We start from the raw sequence: 20,066 nt of genomic DNA, 5'->3' as shown, positions 1-20,066 counted from the left end.
TGGCCCCGCTGGGGAATGTGAGTAATTTTGCTCAGTTCACCGCCTGCTGAGTAGATCCTGGTCCATCCCGTCCTGGGTCCTGTTTCTGGGCCAAAATACATGGTGCATTTTCATACCAGACAGTGAGTGGCAGGGAGAGTTCAGCTCCAAGCTCTGGGTTCTTTACAATAGATCCGCTGTTAGCAGGGAAGGACACGCTGCCCCCTCATCTAGACCAAATCAACTAAATTGTCCAAACCCTTCCAAGGCCTGAAACCTCACCTAAAGCCCGTTCAAGCCTGCCCTTGGTGCCTCCACTGGCAGGACTGGGATCTCCCTTCTGCATCTCCTTTTCCCATTTCTCTTTCTAGTTTAACCCTCGTTCCCCACTGTGAGCTCCCAGAAGGCAGGTCTGGGGTTGGCGGGATCAGGGACAGCAGATTCAATGCAGGTAATGTGAGCCCATCGATCGGGGCTGGTGGCCACACCGCCTGAAGGGAGCAGGCCTCACACAATTGTTGCCAAGCAGGCGAATGCGCCTGATGTTGCCAGATCTTTGCAACAGAAGCCAGAAATCTGAATTTTTAATACAAAACCCTCCAGAATCTTAAATGTTGGTGATGAATTAAAAAAAATCTCTTAAGATGCTCTGGGCATCAACCAGACATGTCCGTGTATGAGTGCGGATCTGGCCTGCCAGCTGCTGGTTGCTACTTGTGAACCTGGGCGCGGGGAGTCGTAGGGTGTCTGCCCACTCTGATGGCCTCTCATTCTTTGGGAGACCCCACAATCCCTCGTACAGAGTAGGCATTTGACACCTCTTGTTGGACAGAGTTCCAGGCTCCTCATGTGTGCAAGGCTCAGGGGCCTGTCCTGGAAATGCTGCCCACAGCCCCCTAGCCCATTCCCCTGGGTCAGATAAGATGGGGCAGCTCCTCTGTCCAGTGGCCCTGGGAAGAAGCCATCCCCTCTGGGCGGGCACACCTCAGAGGGAGGGAAAGAGATTCAATTAAGCGCTGGTTCACAGCAAGTGCTAAAACCCTCCCTCCAGAGAACCGTTTCCTGCTATGGATTTTTAAGACCAGCGACTGGAGAATCACTCTCCTTTTTTCTTCTTTTGGTGCTGTGCCTCTAGTCAATAAATAAGTGGGAAATAAAGGATTTGCAAGAAAATAGAATGCAGTCAAAAGGTAAATTGTGGGCTTAAAAGCCCCTAAGAGACTGGCACAGACTCGGAAACGTTTCCTGGTTTGACGTACTCTCCTGCGCTCCGATGTGCATCTTGGAAAGGTAATCTTTAAAACTGATTTCCCTCGGTTGTGTTTCATTGGTGTAGAAACCGAACAGGCTGCTGCATTACAGTAATAACATCAACATTTCACCCACCTTCGCCTTAATTATTTTTCTGTCTTGCCAATGGAACCCATTTAATAAGATGTATAGGTGGTGGGGCGGTAGGGCGAGCGGGTGTGTGGCTCAGATAATGGGCCCGGTGGACTTCCCCTCACTGGGTGTCACAGGCGCAAAGACACGAACTAAAAGCTTTGCGGCACTGAGGTGATAATAATGTCAACGCTTCGCCTGCCTTCCCCTTAATTATTTTTCTCTCCCACTCTTGCCACCTGAACCTGTTCAGATAAGATTCCCACACAGATAAAAACCAAGGGCTCTCATTCTCTTAGGCAGATAAGCTGCAGCTTTACCACGATTCTGTGTGAAAAGGGAGCTGCGAGTGGTACAGAGGCGTTCTCTCAGATCCTTCTGGGGAGGTTTCAGAGCCTGCGCATCCCTGGTGGACCAATGGCCGTGGGAAAGGGAGGCACGTGGCTGCGAAGGCCGCTGTGGGCACTGGGAGGGGCACCCTGGCCTGGATGCAGAGGAGGGGCCATCTCTATACACCTGCTCTCTCCTGTAGATGCTTCTAACTTGGGGTGAGTGCGTCTTATTGGATTGGCAGGGCGGGGTCCTGACTACACATGCTGAGGTGGGAAGCCCCATGAAAAAGACAGCAGGACCCCCAGGCAGGGCCACTACCCTCCTGCCAGCACCATTTGGTTCCCTGGCCCTGCAGCATTATTTTGCTTTTTAAACTCTGAAACGGCTTACTTCTAGGAAAGTGGAACTTATCCCTAAGTTTCTATTGGTTCCCTGAGCTAACTCTTGATTGGTCCATTTGTAGTGCTTCATTTGCATGGATCTCACTCCTGATTGGTCCATTTCTACAAAGCTTGTTCCTAATTAGTCACCTTTGTTATACCTTATTTGTATATGATGTTGTACAATGTTGCAAAGTCTAGACTGGCAGCCTATAAAGGCCTGTGTAAAGCTACAGACGGCGTCCGGAGCCTGGAGTGTTAACTCCTCTGGGCCCGCTGGTGTGATAAACCTGAGTTCTACAGCCCTCTGAGTGCTGCTTGGTCTCTTGCTCGGATCAAGGTTGCTGTCGTAACTGAGCTGTAACACTGAGTTGTAACACACTTTGCCGCAACAATACCACTGGGCAAACCCCCGAGATGGTGGGAAAAGCAGCTGGGATAGCTCTAAATTTACCGCTAGTTTGCTGTGTGGCCTTGGGGAAGTCGTTCAACCTTTCTGAGCCATAGTTTCCTACAAATGAAGAGGTTGGTCTAGATTAGGTGTTCTTAAATTTTGGGGAGCTTACTGACTGACTCCTTTGAAAATGTGAAACCTCTCTTACAAACTTTAGGCATAAAATCCTCTACAAGGATGTATCGTACAACATGGGGAATATGGCCAATATTTTATAATAACTATAAATGGAGCACAACCTTTCAAACTTGTGAATCACTATATTGTACACCTGTAACGTATAGTATTATACAGCAACTATACTGCAATAAAAAAAAGAAATGTGAAGCCTCTCCCAAGAAATGCACATCTTCATTCAGAATTTTGCACCCAATTTTATAGGGAGAAAAGGCTTCAGGCCCAAATCCTTGGCATCGTCCTTGGCTCCTCTCCTTCTGTCATACCACCGTCCACTGCCCCCACTGCTACCATCCTAGCCCAAGCCCCCCACCTCTCATCTGTATTACTGTCAGAGCCTCTTCCTCTGTGCGCAGAGAGACGGGAAGTGAGCAGGGGTGTGTTTGGGGCAGAACAGGGCCAGCTCTTCTGAGGGGTTGGCTGTGTGGCCACCAGCCGGCTCCCCCGTGTCCTGCCTTCCACTCCAGAGGCTACAGTGGTGCAGTGGTGTCCCTGGCCCCGGGTGATTTCTCAGCTTCTAACATGGCTCCTGACACATTTACATATGGAAAGTTCCCCCTTTCTATAAACATTTACAAACACCTTGATCGACTTGTGAACATGCGACACTGTTTTGGAAGCCAGCTTTCGTGGGCTGTGGGGCTCCGTTAGCTATTTTCGTGGGTTGGAGGCAGCTGTGTGGGCTTCTGGGGGCCTACAATCCTCCCGCTTAGGAAAACCCCTACACGGGCAGAATAATTTAGAGGCCCAGAGCGATGGGAAAAGAAGCAGCGGGCAGTCCCCTGACAATGAGGCTTAATGGGATGGGAAATGGATGCTGTGGCGCTGGGGGCCCTGGCTCCAAGGTGCGTCAGGAGAACAGGGCTGCAGGGACAGGGTTTCTGCAGCCTTCGGGTCATTATGCAGGCCGCCTCTCTGACTCTGGGGCCCTGGGCAGCAGGAGGGTTCAGACAGGGCTCCCAGAGCCCCTGGGGGCTGGAAGGAGACCTCTGATCTTAAGGGGAGGAGTAATTCTGAGCAGAACTTTGGGAAAGGGGAGGGGCATGACTTCATCCAGAAAGACCTGAATTCAGGTTCTAGCTCTCTTTCTTTCTTGTTGTGTGACCACGGGCTCTTTGTGGGTCAGCCCCTCAGCTGTAAAAGGAGACTTTGTGTCCTCTGCCTCTGTGTCGTCCTGCGCGGCCCAGGACAAGGGATCTCTTGGGGACAGCTCCAGAGAGTCTGCTTTGGGTGGCACGACTGCATCTCTAACCTTCCTTCTAAAACTACACCCTCCCCTGCCCATTGGCTGCTGGGGAAACTTCCATTTAGTGGCATTTTCCTTTCTCATTTCATGCTGTAATGGAGATTCATTGCTAGTTTTAAATCCATAATTTGCCATGAAACCCTCGTCTCAGGCCGGGGCTGAGGTCGGAGCGGAGAAGCAGTGAGTTATTCTTACCCTGGTCTCCCTGCGCAGCTCCGGCCTCTCGGGCTTTCCTCGGTGCTGGCCCCTGGCGGAGTCCTGGGGGTGACCCCCACGCTGCCCCCGAGGCTGGCCGTGAGACGGGGCTTCGCCTGATGGGACTGATGGGCCCTGCCCTCCCTCTCAGTCAGCTGTGACTCTTCCCTCCGCGTCATTTCTCACTCTGGGACTCGGTGGAGAAGTGGGCCTGATGCTGGGGGTCTCTTGCCCCGCCTACTCCAGTCCTTTTCTGACAAGCAGTGGGGTCAATACTTTTGTCAGGTCACCAAAATTTATCAATTTCCCAATAGTGATTATTGTCTTGAGTGAGTGTTCTTGTGTCTTTCTATGGTGGGGGCACTGATGAATTGGCCATGCTCTGAGTTGCGCGCGCGCCTGTGTGTGTGTGTACCTGTGTGCACACCAGTGCGTATGTCCTTGTGCATGGCGTCTCTGTGTCTGGATGCATGAACAGGGAGCCTGGTAAACAGCCAGTGGCCAGCTGGGCTTCCTGACTGAGGAGGCAGTAGGGCACCCCAACAGAGGGCAGCTCTGGCCTGTGTTTTCTCCAGCAGGAGGAATGTTGGAGGCCACGTCCCAGCCAGAGGAAGCAGCCGGTGATGGCAGAGTGGGTGAGGACCTCCTCAAGGCAGCTGCATTCTGAAAGTTATAAGAAACTGGCTTGAATTTCATGGGCAGCCGTGGAGCTGCTGGTTCCACACTGAATGGCAGACACCAGAGGATCAAGGTCCTGACTTTTGCAAATCTCCATGGTCTGAGCCCATGCTCCCCGTGGCTCAGCAGAGGCGCCTGTTCAGCGTCTCCCAGGGTCACACTTAGTCACAGCAGCAGAAGGAAATATTATCCTTGCTCTTGGGAGCAAGGGAAGAACGGCTCAGGGAACAATGTCCCTCCTGCCCGACTCCTAAGCCACGATGGAATGAGGGAGAACTGCAGTCAGACTGTGGAGAGGATTTGCACGTCATCTTTCCAGCTCACGGTTTTCCCGGGGAGAAGGAAAGCAGGCCTGAGATGTTAAGCATCACGGCCCCACGTCTCATGGCTGGTCAGTGGCAGGACCAGGGCAATGACACACGCCTCTGGAAGTCCAGACCAGGGCCTTTGTCCTGCTCGGACCTGGAGAAATGCTGGTGCCCCGAGCATGGGGGAGGCACACTCAGGACCGCAGGGCCGCCTGGGGCAGCCTAAGTCATTTGGTGATGGCGGGGTGTACTGGGGTCAGCAGAACTAGAAATGCAGTGGTGGGGGACAGGAGAGGGGGCTGAGCCTCCTGCATGCAGCAGACCCTGGGTGGGCTCTGACAGAACCTCCCTGCCTTCCCTTGTGCAGGTGTTGAAAGCAAGAGATGCTGAAACAGCAGAGGGGAGGGGCCGGCCCTGGGGTGGCTGCGTGGGTGTGCCTCCAGCAAGGCCACTTCGACAGCTTAGCTCTCCTCTCACTGGCCCAGTCTGTCCCCACCTGCCTCCTGCCACCTACATCCAGGCCAAGAGGGACGCCCTGAGTTTGCCTCCATCCCTGAGGAATCCTCAGCCCTTCTGGAGCCTTGGGAGTCTCCCAGCGTCTGTGAGTCTCCTTCCCTCCCTTCATTTCCCACCGTGATGGATGGGTCCTGGCTAGGGAGGAGGGGCCTCTCCTGACATCCCATGGAGGCTGAGATGAAGAACAGGGAGAGGGGAGGGGGCGGAGAGGCCACTCCTCTCCATGCATCATGGCAAATTATAGGAACAAGGAGGCTGAGGGGCCACAGGGGTTGATTTAGCGTGCAGCGGGACTCAGCGGCACTGCCCACGGTGACTCAGCTCTGAAGTCAACACACCTCCACCTGTGGCTACAGGGACCGCCAGGGAGACCCTCCATCTCCCCCATCCTCTGGCAACTGCTCTGGGCAGCCTCTCAGGGGGACATACGGCACTGAACCCAAGTGTGGACCTCAGAGACCCCGACCCCACCCTCAGGGAGCTTAGAGTGTAATTTGGAAGAGAGGGACCATTGGTCTGCTTCAGGTAATTTAGTGACACCTGCACGAGCAGGTGGGCACAGAGTTAAACCAGGATCCCAGAGAGGGGAGAGCAGCGGCCAAAGAGAGGTTGAGGAGCGGAACCTGCTTCTGGCCCCAGGGACCGTGGGGGTGGCCTGAGTCCCCGAGAAGGGCGCCGTAGCAGGAAGGGCGAGGGCGGAGCGGCGGCAGGGGCGGGGGTGTGGGGGTGAGACGCACGGGGGCTCAGGCACAGCCTCCCATCTGCGGCTTCAGGAGCCAGGGGTGCTTTTTCTGCTCCTCCCTCCCATCTCTGGCTGGGTTGCTGCCCCTACATGAGGGTGACTGCAGGGTAATGAATGTGGCAGGAAACAGGCACACAGCACAAATGCGATACGGCACCTCAGACCAGGCCAGGGCCCAGGCAAAACGCGCCTAATGAGGAGATAAGGAAGTCAATTCTGTGCGTCTTCCCAGGCGCGTGGGCCGGGAGAGGCTGCAGGGCTCGTGTCTTCCTGCCTCCCTGCTGGATGGAGAAGCTTCCCTAGGACCCAGGCCTGACTCCCCAGGGAGGAGAAGTCGCTTGTCCGTGCCTCTAACATAGCAGGGATAATAGCAACAACAACCACAGGAATAATAGTAACAGCCAGCGCTTACGTGCCCGGCCGCATACGAGGCGCTGCTTTGAGAAACGCTCTACGTGTATTATTTTATGAAACCTTCTCTACAACCCTAAGAGGGCAGGTGTGATTATTCCCCCATTTTATACGTGAGGAAACTGGGGCACAGAGGGGTGGAAAACTGTCCAAGATGTCACCACAGGTAAAGAGACACAGCCAGCTTTCAAGTGCAGGCAGGCTGGCTGTCGGCGTCTGGGCTCTTAACGGTGAAGCCACGTTGCCTCTCTAAACCCAATGCAACACAACACAACAATACAACACCACTCTCACACGTATCGAGGGCGTACTCTCCGCCTGGGACTGTTCTGTGTGGTGAGGGTCAGTGTCGTCACCCTAACTAGCCCCAAGCCCTGTTCCTAGGGTCACACGATGAACACTTACTAAGTACCTGGTATGTGTCTGCAGGCTGTGCCAGGCGTGAGGGGTGCATGCTGCCTTGGGGAGACCCAGCAGGGGAGACAGACGTGTGAACGGTGACGTTCAATACAACAGTGTTGTGACTGAGGCGAGGACAAAAGGCTAAGGGAGCGCAGAGCGGGACGGCCAGGTCATGTGGGGTTCAGGGAGGGCTTCCAGGAGGAGGCGATGTCTAAGATGGATCCTGACAGGTGAGCACGAGGTAGCCAAGGGAAGAAAGTGGGAAGCGCATCCCAGGCAGGAACACGCCTGAGTGAAGGCACAGAGGTGTGTGAGTGCGGGGCGCTGCGCGCTGGCCGTTATCCTGGACCTGGGGCTGCAAGGAAGCAGAGGGCAGGCCCGAGGGGGCCCCATGTGCCGCGGACAGAGCTTGGGCTTTGTTCTGTGGAGGTGCTTCCTTACCTCTGAAGAGCGGCTCAGACTATCCCCCACCGACAGGGCGACTGGTTGGCTTTCTTGACACCAGTTTCTGGAAGAATGATCTTAGAAGCCAGCGCTCTTGGGCTCTGTTTCAGCTCTGCCTTCCCCGGCTGTGTGACCTAAGCCATGCACTGTCTCTCTGGACCCACCTACCCAGGAGGTCAGGGGTTGGAAACTGGGGGTTTCCAACTGCCAGCCCTGTGGACTTAGGAGTCCTTCCCCTGCAGCTCCCCTGCTGGAAGATTTGCAGATGAGGCTTGTGGTTTTGAAAAATGCACCAGGTAAGGACACATCTGGGCCTTACCTGTTTGCCCCTAAGTATCTGAGGCTTGACGTCATTTGAAAGACTCCCTCTTTACTTGCCTTGCCTTACTCTCCATCGTTAAACGATTCATGTTGATTTAGGAAGCTTTATTTCTAATGGGAGCCACAAGATAGCAGAGTTTGTATTAGAACGCAGGCCCAGAAGAAGAGGGAAATGGGGTCGGAAGACTGGGAAAAATCCCCTTTTAATAACTAACCAGACATCCACCATCCTCCCCTGCTCTGCTTTCTCATTTTCACAGCACACGTTACCCTCTGACATCCTACGCAGCTCCGCAACGCGCTTGCTTAAGGTTTCTTCTTTACTGACTGTCTCTCCCTCCGCTAGAACACAAGCTCCCCCAGGGCAGGAGTGCTTTTCCCTCTCATTTACTGATCGACCTCCAGTGCCTCGATCAGTGCCTGGCACACAATAGGTACTCAGTAAAGACTTGTTGATCGAATCCTTGGTGCCCTTGTCCTCCTGCTCTGGGTCCCCCAAATCCTTGCCTTGCACGTTTTCAGGAAGTTAGAAGGATCAAATGCAGTATCACCCTTGCAGCTCTGATCCTGGAACAGTTTTGGTTCTTTTCAACACTGGAGTTCCTGCAGGTGGGAGGAGCAGCAGTGTGCGTGGGTGTGAGCTCTGAAAGTGCATGGCCCTTAGTGTGTGTGTGTGTGTGTGTGTGTGTGTTAGTTTCATACCTACAATTCTAGGAGTTGCTATTTTTATTATCTCCATTTTACAGGTGAGGAATCATTCATTCATTCACTCATACATTTATTAAAAGTCCCCAGCGTTACTGAGCACCTGTCCTGGACTAAGTGCTGGTCATAGAGTTGAACCAGAGGACCAGGGGGAGCTCCAAGGACCTTGGCCAAGGTCACACAGTGAGTAAGCTGTGTGCAGGTATTCTGCTTCCCAGCCCCAGCCCCTCCTCCTGCACCACCGCTCTGCGCACATGGCAGAGGTCCTACGCTGTGTCCCTGCAGAGGTGGCTGGGTGTACATGGAAGCTGCGTACTGAGGGGGCACTTTGGGGCAAAGGTGCGCCGCCACATCCAGAATCCCAGGGCTGGGCAGGAGTTTGAAAGGTCCCATCTGCAGCCTCAGAGTGAGATGGTGCCTAAAATACCCCCATCTGTTATGGTCTATGCCTCAGATACCATGAGAATTCAGGTTCCCTGGGGGATTTTCCTCAAATATTTGGTGGAGCAAATTGGGCTCCTTATTGTGTGGATGTCGTGGCTTTCTGGGAGCTGGACAGTTCTTAATAATAATAGGTCAAATAATAAGAGATCATCTGGTTTATCACCACCTTCATTTTACAGGTGAGGAAGCTGAGACCCAGAGAGGTTGGGCAACAAGGCCAAGATCACACAGCTGATTAACACAGGAACTCAAGACTGCTGCCTCCAAGCCTGCTGCTCTGTCTCTGATACCATGATACCTGAGATGTTCTGGAGGTGGAAAGATGCCCATTCCTTGCCTCACTCAGCTTCCCACGATCTGCCCCTGGCACCTCTCCCTTTCGGTCCCCTGGCTCCCTCCCTCTGCCTCCGCGGGATACCAAACGCTCAGTTCACAGTTGCTCCTTGCCTGATTGCATCTGAGAGCTGGAAACACAAGGCAATGAATGTGTCTGTGACTCTAGGCTTGGCTGCCGGGCCCGGGTCCCCATGCCCTGCCTGGAGCGCAGCAGACTCCGTGAGCCAGCCCCCTGGCTTCTCCATGCAGGCTGCTGGCAGATGCATATTTTAACAGTGCACATCTGTTGGCTATGTAATCTCTCGTATTTGCCCTTTTCACTTGGTGCTTTGATGGAAGACCCCTGGGGGTCTCCCTCTGCTCCCATTGAAGTGTTTGCTTTGCAGTTTTGCCGGAATACCATCTGATTCTGCTCTCACATCTTCTACAGGTTCTAATCAGGCTCTTACTTTGTTTAATTAAAAATCTATCTCAGGCAAATACAGACTAAATTAGGAAGCTCTCTCATTCCTGGAACACGGGGAAGGCAGCCCCTCTTGGGGAGCCGGCTGGGACATCTTCCCAGCCTGAGATGTCACAGCGAAGCCCCAGATGGGACCTTGGTTGGGAAGCTGACTGGCCAAGGTAGAAACACCCCTCTCTCCTCTGCTGGAACAGGACCCCTGTCTATCCATCACGGTGAACAGACCAGGGCTCCATTTTTAGAAGCCTGGGTTAGCTTCTGCATGCAGGGCCTCCCTCCAGGGCATCAGGCGGGGCTGTATACCTCAGAGAAACAGCCAGAGCCCTGCAGGACCAGCCCAGGGGTGGGGACCTAGGGTGGCCTTGAGGAGTCAGGGAGGACTGTAGGCAGGACCTAGGGAAGCTCTTTCCTGCCTGGGGTTAGTTTGTTCAGGAGGAATGGTTTTTGTGGAGTCTGTATGAAAGGCTGATGGACAAACGTCAGCTCCGGCCCCCTTCCAGGCTCAGGGAGTCCACCCAGGCCATCCTGCTGGGGTCTCCTAGGAGCTCTGCCTTCCGCCTCTTCACCTGATCTCCAGGCATGTAAAATATCTCTCCCCCAACAGACCAGCTCGGTGCCCAGAAGGCAGTGCCAGGTCAGGCCAGTGGAGTCGGGGTGCGGGGGTGGCGAGCCTTTTATATGTGACCCAAGACAAAATTAAGTCTCTTGAGATCAGATCCCAAGACCTGGCTCTGAGTCTTGGCTTTTAGTCAGCCAGACGAAGGAGATTCTGCTTGCTTTTAGAAACTCAGAGACTGGGCAGGAAGCATTGGTTTGGAGTTGGAAAATCTGGGGACTATTTTGAGGGTTAATTAAGCTGTGTGACCTCCCATGAGAGCCTTTACCTCTCTGAGTCTCAATGTCCTTATCTGTAAATCATTTGGGATAATGTGGACTTTGTTATCTAACAGAGATTGTGGGAAGGAAAGGAGGCTGGCCGGGTATGACTGGGAGAAGCTCCGATACCAGGACGGGAACTTAAGGATGAGAGGCGTCTCCATCTGTTTTCGGTCCTGCGTGAGGTCAGGAGTGGGTACTACTCAGATTCCTCCCATTTTAGCATCTCTGGGACCCTCAAGAAGGAGTACAAAGTGGGTGGGGGGAGGGGGACCGTAAAACCTCTGGAGATGAAGATTCTACAGCTCTGCTCAGCAAATCTGTTCTGGTCTTTTGCAATCCTCAAAAATCAGAAAATATATTAGACACTAAATCCTCCATCTCTCCTCCCTCAGTAACTGTACCAGTTGCAGACCTGGTCCCATTTTAGCCACCATCTCAGGAGAGATGAAGGCATCAACCTTTCTTCTCAAAAAACTAAAAATAGGCTTATCCTATGATCCAGCAATCCCACTCCTGGGCATATATCTGGAGGGAACTCTAACTTGAAAAGACACATGCACCCCAATGTTCATAGCAGCACTATTTACAATAGCCAAGACATGGTAGCAACCTAAACGTCCATTGACAGATGAGTGGAAAAAGAAGTTGTGGTATGTTTATACAATGGAATACTACTCAGCCATAAAAAAGCATAAAATGATGCCATTTGCAGCAACATGGACGGACCTAGAGATCATCATTCTAAGTGGAGTAAGCCAGAATGAGAAAGAAAAATATCATATAATATATGTGGAATCTAAAAAAAAGATACAAATGAACTTATTTACAAAACAGACTTATAGACATAGAAAACAAACTCATGGTTACCAGTAGGGGGAAGAGGGTGAGAAGGGATAAAATGGGAGTTCAAGATTTGCAGATACTACTATATATAAAATAGATAAACAAGTTTCTACTGTATGGCACAGGGAACTATATTCAATATCTTGTAGTAGCCTATAATGAAAAATAATCTGAAAAGGAATATATATGTATGTACATGTATGACTGAAACATGCTATGCACCAGAAATTAATGCAACATTGTAAACTGTATTTCAAAAAAAAGGAAAAAAAAGATGGCAGCCTCCCCCTTAAACACTGGAGGCCTGCTTCCTGGTCAAGTGATCCCAGCTTATTTACCCTCCAGACCAAGTTTATTTTCTCAATCCTTTCATTGCAGGCAAGGGGAGACTCGGAGGTTGAATGGGATTCCTGAGGTTGGCCCCGAGTTCCTCCTCCCCGTCTCAAGAAGCCAGGTTCCGGGCTGGGTGAGTGGCCCTCCAGGGCCTGTCTGCAGCTGCGCTTGGGGCAGGCTGCCCCGCGAGCTGGCCATGTAGATCTGAAGATAACGTGACACCCTCTTCAATATTTCATCCCTGAGCAGCCGTGCGCCTCATCTGCCCAGCGGCGAGGAGGCAGCACCCCAGCTGCTGGCCCTGTTGTCAAACTTCACAGCAGCTGCTGGAGGCGGGTGGGGCGGGAGGGGGCCTCCCTCCTCTGGCTGCCTGTGCGCCACCCACTACGCAGGGCTCTTTGCTTCTCTGAGCCTCAGCCTCTCATCTGGGGCAGCAATCCCTGTCCTGCAGAACGGGCGAGGGAGCCAGGGAGTGTGAGGGAGAGTGCTGTGAGCGCTGCTGTGAAGCACTATGCAAATGTGAGCTATTACTAGTGTGCCGGCTGGGTTCCCAGCAGGACGGGCTCCTCCTAACATCTGGCTGGAGGAGGGAGTCGACGGGTCTGAACTCTAAATCAGGACAAGGCAGCTTAAGGGGTAGCTGAGCCCATTCCCTGGTCTCCAGGCAGGTGTGCCTAAGTCAAGGAGTGGGGGCCTCTCCAGGCAGGTTGTCCCAGAGACGCGGAAGCTGAGATGAGGAAAGACCAAGGGGCAAAGATGTGATTTGGAACAAGAGCCTGAAATGACGTTTCCTAGGGGTGATGTAGGCAGCCCAGTCCTCTACCGGAGAGCCAGGTCTCCCACCGAGAGCCAGGTCTCCCAGGGGGCAGTGAAGGTGGGAGGGAGCAGGGTCGGGGTGGCCCCTGTGGGGGCTGGAATCGAATCGCAGAGAGGATCAAGCTCCAGGCTGAACCTGGCAGGAGAGGTGGTAGATGGGGCTTTGTTAGCACCCCAGGGAGGTCGAGTCAGGAAGAAGGAGCTCAGGGATGTGTCCCCTTCTCTGTATCTCCATCTCCCAGCACAGGACCTGATGTGGATCACACATGCAGGACGTGCTTCCTGACTGAGTAAATAAGCACCCAGGAGCCCTTTTTAGCGCCCCTGCCGCACACACAAACTGTCCCCCAGGGCTCCGGCCACTGCTGCCCCATGTGTCAGTACCTCCTCCCCAGAAGGGAGAAAGTGAAATTTCCTGCCCTGGACATCGGAAGGCCAATGCCAGCTGACCCATGTCCGGTGGGGGGGGCCCTCCAGCCTGGCCCCTGGCTTCTAGAGCTGAGCCCAGGGTGCTTCCCACAGTATCCTCTCCCCCGTGTACGGCCGGCTCTTACCTAGGACGGTGAGGCGTGCGGGGCGGGACCGGATGGCGGCCTGGATGGCCTGGCACTCGTACACGGCATCGTCTTGCAGCTCTGCCCGCAGGATCTTCAGGTGATGTTCCCCTGACAGGTGGTTCCCTACCACCAGGTACTGTGGGTAACCTGCGGGGAGAGCAGGCATATCAGGGGGGCTGGGGCAGGGGTGGAGGAGATGGTCGGGACAGATCGGCACAGTGGAGGGGACACTTGAGCAGGAGTGGTGGGGGTGGGCTGGAGGGCTGGCAGAGCAGGTGGCTGCTCACGGTCCTGAGCTCAGCGTAAGGAGCACAAGAATGGGTTTCCCCAGGGTGTTGGGGCAGTGTGTGTGCGTGCCTGTGTGTGTGCGTGTGTGTGCGTGCGCGCGTGTGTGCGTGTGTGTGTGTATGTGTGTGTGTGTGTGTGTGCGCGCGCGAGTGTGTGTGTGCGTGCGTGCGTGTCTGTGCGCGTGTGTGTGCGTATGTGTGCGTGTGTATGTGTGTGTGTATGTGTGTGTGTGCGTGCGTGCGTGTCTGTGTGCGTGTGTGTGTGCATATGTGTGTGTGTGCGTATGTGTGTGTGTGTATGTGTGTGTATATGTGTCTGTGTGCGTGTGCGTGTGTGCGCGCGCGTGTGTGTATGTGTGTGCGCGTGCACATATGTGTGTGTATGTGTGCGTGTGTGTGTGCCCGCGCTTGTGTGTATGTGTGTGCGCGCACATACGTGTGTGTGTATGTGTGTGCGCGTGCGCGCGCGCGCGTGTGTGTGTGCACGCGTGTGTGTGTATGTGTGTGTGCGCGCGCGCGTGTGTGTATGTGTGTGTATGTGTGTGTGTGTTGTGTGTGTGTGTGTGTGTGTGTGTGTGTGTGTGTAAGGGTATCGTGGGTTTTAGGTTTAGAAATGATAGGGAAGCTATTAATAGAGCGGGAAGGAGAGAGCAGGGTTGGAAGCACTAAGTGTGGATGGACACAGCAGGGCTATTACCCTGGAAAGGGGCGCGCTCAGCGCTGCCGTTTAGCAAGCAGACACACGTTCTGATAAGGAGACACGCGGAGAGACAGAGAGACCCAGGCTGAGATTCACAGGGAGCAGACCGAGTCAGAGGGAGAAAGAAGAAGGAAACAGAGAAATACTTGGGAAAGGACCAAGAGTGGCTTTTGGGGAAAACTTTTGCTTCAGGATAGACAGGAAGTAGAAACCAAGGTCCACCCCGCCAGCGCCCAGGAACCTCTGGTCACTTTGAACCATAAGTGGCTCTTTTCTGGTCATTGGTAGGACCACCCTTGAACCCCAGGGCCTGATTAAACACTTACGAGGCACTCAGGACGTTTAGGAATTTGGGGCCTCTTATACTGCTGACGATGAATAATAGATAAATAAAAGCTTGAGGATGATAAATCTTTAAGCAGCTCTCCTGCTGCTGTGCAGGACTGAATATAAATGCCGGCATGGGTCGTGGCTGGCCAGGCAGGGCCGGGCCTCTCCTTTCGGGTCCTGGGCCCCCAACTTCCTTAGTTTCTCCCAGCAGGAACTGTTCTCCACCCAGCCCCTTGCCGGGGCTCTGCTTTCTCCCCACCAGTCTTTCACAGGGTCCTTCTTCCCTGCCCTTGTCCCCTTCCCTCCTCAGAGACCCATCTACCCTCCAGCAGCCCCAAACTGCTCCTCTTTCTGAAGGGCCTTCGCTGGGACAGAGCGAGCTCTCAGAAATGTGCTACTGGAGGAGGGCATTGGGCACATCTGGCCTTTTGGAGAGGATGAGGGCTTAAGAGACAGAAACAGAGACAAAGGGGTGTGCAACAGCTCTCTTAAAATATTTCTAAGTCTCTTAGTGGGGCTTAGATGTGTTCATGCAGCTCCCAAGGACGGCATTAACATCAACGGGCAGAATTAACATGGGGAAACACTTTAAGGATATTGTTAACAATTTACTGGTGTCCAACAAAGATCTGGGCACCCAAAGGTGGTAGTGAGGTCCCCGTCACTGGCTACATTTAAGCAGAGGTTGTATGATCACCTGTCAGGGACGTTGCGGAGGAGATTTCTACCCTGGATGAAGTACTGGAGCTCCGAGGGTCTTCCAGAGCTGGGGCAGTGCTCCCTGGGGATGGGCTGTTAAAGGCACCCATTCCTGGTCAGTGGAGGTAGCTGGGATCCTCCACCAGGCTCCCAAGGGTGCTTTTTGGGTGCATCCTGTGTGGCTGAGCCTTGCAGGCTCACGTCTTCATGGCTAGTATTGTCCTCAGCATGCCATCAAATGGCCCTGCCCTCCACAGCTGTTCGGGCCTGGCCAGAGATGCTACAAGCCATCATCTGTACTCCCAAGAGCACCGCCTCCCCTCCTGCCAGCCGCTCCTGCCCTCTGATGGGCTTTGGAAGGAGCCCGGGGAAGCTAGGCTGGCTCTGCTCAGGGCGGGGTGAGGGGCTGGATGTGGGTGTTTTCCACACTCTCCCTGCTGCGGCTGCCCTTGGTGAAGCTGGCTTATGGCCCTCAGCCCCTCTGGACCAGCCTCTGGATCCTGCGGTCCTGTGATCAGCCCCTGGTCTCCTGCAGGCTTCTTGTCTGGAGCTGGTGTTTTTGTTGTCTTGCAAGCGATCAGAGGCCAGATTTTGCTCTCATCAGCTGCTGAAAACATCAGTGATGGGTTTGTTTGTATTTGCCTAATTAGGCGGCGAGCCGTGATACCATCCCAGGGACCCACAGCATCTTCGGAAAGTGCAGGCCCAGAAGTGCAGGTTCTGAGGAAGCTCTAGCTCCTTCCACAGACTCCTTACTCTCTCTTGCTACTCCCGGGGCAGGAAGCAACATTATTGGGATTCTGGGTTCTACAGACAAATTGCCTGGGTTCCAACCTGGTTGGAAGCTCCATCACTTCCTAGCTCTGTTGTCTTGGGTCAGTTACTTTAATTTCTTTATGCTTCCATTTTCTTATCAGTAAAATAGGGACAATGCTAGAACCTTACAGAGTTATCTTCACCCTAACACCATAAGATAGGATAGTCTAGGTAAAGTGCCTGGCACACAGTAAGTAGTCTGTAAATGCTGGTTTAACGTAACAGTGCTGCAGGGCAGCCCAAGAGGGCTCCTCCCATCTTTAGGAGGAAGAGCAGACCAGGTACAAAGGCTTCTGGGGTTAGGAGATAGGGTCCCACGCATTGGGACTGGGCATAAGTTTGAATCAATTTCTTCCTCAGCTGTGACTTTATTTACCTGCCAAATAAAGGGTGAAATCCTTATTTTTCTCCTTGTGAATCATTGTAGATTTATGAGATCCTGTGAGCTTCTTAGAAGAAAAATGTTCCATCAATATGAGGCAGTATATTTATAAATCACTTCCCTCGACTGTTTTTTCCAGCCTTGGTGACCAGAAAGACATTGAGGTCTTCCGTTCAGGCATCACTCCTGGTAGACTGCATGGGGCCACACATTTAAAATAGAAGAGGGCGGAGCTGCAGCCGGATGAAGTCCCCCGACGCTGGGCTCCAGTCTCCTTGTAGTTTTAAGTGCTCTGCAAATACGTGCAGAACTGAATTCTCTATTACCCTCACTTTCTTATCAGGCAAGAAACCAGTGTTTATTGAGCATCTGTCATTATTGTCATGATGCTATTTTGGGGGGTGATCAAATACAGAGAAACTTCACACTCGAGTCTGAGTTCATTGGCTCTGCAAGAAGAGGGCTGACCTTTCTATCAACAGACCAAGTTAGAGATGAAGCAGACCCCAGTTCCATCATTGCCCCCCAGCACGTAGCAGGACCAAATCCTCCATCCCAGAAAGCCATTCATGGAAGTGGATGCCAGAGGGTCAATTATCCACGTGGTGGTGACCACTTTGTGAACCATCCATGGTGTCCTGCGGCCCCCTCTTGCCCAGCAACCCAACAAGACCCCAGTCCCTCACCGAAGCTGAACACCGCTGGCCGGGAACTCAGAGCCTCCTTAACTAGCAGCGTTGAGAGCCACGCGGAGCGTGAACGTATCAGGTTTGGGAGGCTCCTTGTCATCTTCCCTGTCCCTCTGGGGTAAGGGAGTTCAGAGTCCCTGAAATTGGCTGGTTCCCATAATACTTAAATTTTATGGCCGCACAGTATATTTTGGAGCTATTGTGTATTTTATCCCTGCTCAGCTGGGCGGCAGCTCTCAAGCCCTGTGATGCTTTTGACCGTTGCTATAATGTTTCAATATACATTTTTGGCGAGACATAACTCCCATTTTAAAATATTAATTTCCCATCCGTCATGTTCCCAAGTGCGCTTGGATTTTTATTTTTCCTGTAGCTGCACACCACAAGAGAGGCAAAGCTACTTCTCGGTGGCATTCGTATTTTTCTCTCCTTCTCCACCCTAGACGTTCTCCAGTCCCAGGGACACCCACATCCCTCGTTCTGAATTTTATAGTTTATGCTTAGCTTAGTGAACAGCCACATGCCTTCTCTCCCGGGGCGAGAACAGTGATGGCTGACGGGTGAGTGACCTGGAAGATGATCTCATTCTTTTTTCTCCCAGGGGAGAATATGGATTGGAAAGGTGTCCATATGGGCTTATGGGTTGACATTTACAATAGTTAACAGGTGACGGGGCGTGGGCACCAAGCAGGCAGCTTAGATGCCAGTCACCAACAGACACAGGAGCCCATCTTTGCTGAGTACCAGCCTGGGTGGGCTGAATAAGACTTGGAATTTATTTTAAACACTTTTCTTTTCTTCCCATCACATGGTAACCCCTCAAACCAGCCAGGTTTCTTTGACTTTTCAATCTGCTTGGCTCCCTTTAATGGACGGGGGGCAGGAAGAACTGGGCTGTGACTTAGGTGGGGAACATTTTGGACCAAGAAACAAGAACACGGCACTTCTGGAAATCCGACTTTATGAGACACGTGTTTGACCCTGGAATGGACCCTCCAGGGCAACAGTGTGTTAGGTGCAGAACTGACCGCGAGAGTGAGGACTGACTCGTATTTCATCAGTCGTCAGAGGGGCCCTCAAGGTCCTGTGGATTCTGGCCCCCGGGCCGGCTTTGCCTGACTCTGCCCGTGGGATCTGCAATGAAAGCTGAGATTTAATCCTCAAACCCCTGTGAAGATGCAGTTTCCTAGGAGGGTGGTGGGTGGGCCGGGGAGGGGCGAGTTCCAGGCCTTTCTGAGGAGACCTGGGGGTACTCACTTGAGAGGTCCCTGCCCACGCCCAGAGCCAAGCCGTCTTTGATCCACAGAACGAAGCCATCATATTCGGGGATGGCGCACAGCAGGGTCACCGGCTGCCCCGACACCACGGCCTGGTCCTGGGGCTGCTGGCTGAAGGAGTACACTTGACCTAGGAAGGAAAAAACACAGCAGCCAGTTACTTGCAGAGAGCGGTGCCTGGAGGGCTTCCCCTCAAGTTGTGGGAGCAGAGCCCAGGCTGGCCCAGGGGACCAGGGCCCCCGGAGCGCCTCACTTTCTGCCTGGGGCCCAGCAGTGCTTCCTCGCTGCTCCCAGCTCAATCCTCCGCTTTCAGGAGCCGGCTCCCGGCTGCAGCATCCCTGCTCGTCAATCCTCAGCGCACTCGCGCTGTGGTCCAGCCATCCTCCAGCCCGCACATGGGCCGCGCCCCACTGCGCTTGGGACATGCTGTTCCCCTTTCCACTTCACGCCACTTCCTGGCACCTAGTTCCACGAGAGGGCAGAGGCAGGAGAGAGACCCCCAGCCGGAGGCTGTCTGCAGGGGGTGTGCTTCAAGAGGGCAGCGGGCGTGGGGGTTGGTGTGCTTCAGATAAACCTGAGAATCCAAGAAATAATCTTACTGTTTTCGTGGCTTCCAGGATGGGACTGAGGCCAAATTCAGCGGGATGAGGGGTGGTGTAGTGTGGTGGGTGGTGTGGGTGAGGGAGCAGGTAATTAATTCTCTCCACCTGTCCTCCTGTCCTTTTCTTTTCTGCAGCGGACCCTACCCCAGCCTCACTCTCACTTGGGAGCAAATCACCCAGTGTGACCCCATGCCCTCCCCATTGACGCCTCACTGAACCCGCTAAGCAGCCTGTTCCTATGTTACTAAAGAGACACCCCCACAGTGTGCATAATAGGCCAGGTATTGTTCTGGGATGTAAGAATATCGGCTCATTAACATTTTCACCCTCGCAACAACCTAATAGGTAGGTACTACTTTTATCCCCATTTTCCAGATGAGGAAGTGAAGCCCAAGGAGGGGAAACAGTCACAGGAGCCGTGCATGTTAATTACTCGCCAGGTGCCCCGTACGCCCTCCCTGTGGCTGTCACGGTCCCCACACTGGTCGTGTGGGGCCTTAACAACCCCGTTTTGCGGGGACTCAGCACACAGAGCCCTAGAGGTTCGCTAAGTTGTCCAGGGAGCATCAGGCGTTGGGACCAGGGCTGTGAATCCAAGGCTTTCTGGCTCTAATGACTGTGTCCTCATCTCCTGAGCTGTGCTGAGTGCAGAGCCCTGTGCCTGGTCCTGGATCGGGAGGGTGCTGAAGAAGGAGGGTGCTGTGACCCACGCACGTTCCCTGGGAGTCCACAGTTGAGTGGACAACAGGACACGGGACACTGATGTCCACTGAGCTCCTGGCCCACAGTGCCATCTGTGTTTCACAAGCCGTCCCTCTTGTAACCGTGTAATTACAGTTTGGAGCAGAACTATTTCCATTTTATAGCAAAGAAACCCAGATCAGAGAGGCAAAGTAACTTGCTGGAGGTTACACAGCTAACGAGTAGGGTTTGTCTGGG

General features: G+C 53.4%; 1 protein-coding gene across 2 annotated transcripts in view; it reads right to left on the bottom strand.

Moving 5' to 3' along the window:
- Window positions 1-20,066, bottom strand: part of KIRREL3 (kirre like nephrin family adhesion molecule 3) — a 491,466-nt gene that overhangs the window by 64,359 nt on the left and 407,041 nt on the right. For both annotated transcript variants that reach the window (XM_032472373.1, XM_032472375.1), the window contains exons 4-5: window positions 18,506-18,655; window positions 13,343-13,492 (exon numbers count right to left, since the gene is read on the bottom strand). In XM_032472373.1, the coding sequence (XP_032328264.1) occupies window positions 13,343-13,492; window positions 18,506-18,655 (300 nt within the window). The remainder of the gene's footprint in view (window positions 1-13,342; window positions 13,493-18,505; window positions 18,656-20,066) is intronic.

Source organism: Camelus ferus, chromosome 33 (genome assembly GCF_009834535.1).
Source record: "Camelus ferus isolate YT-003-E chromosome 33, BCGSAC_Cfer_1.0, whole genome shotgun sequence".
Classification (NCBI taxonomy): Eukaryota; Metazoa; Chordata; class Mammalia; order Artiodactyla; family Camelidae; genus Camelus; species Camelus ferus.
The sequence above is the reverse complement of the archived record's forward strand: the minus strand, read 5'-3'. Positions and strand labels throughout refer to the sequence as shown.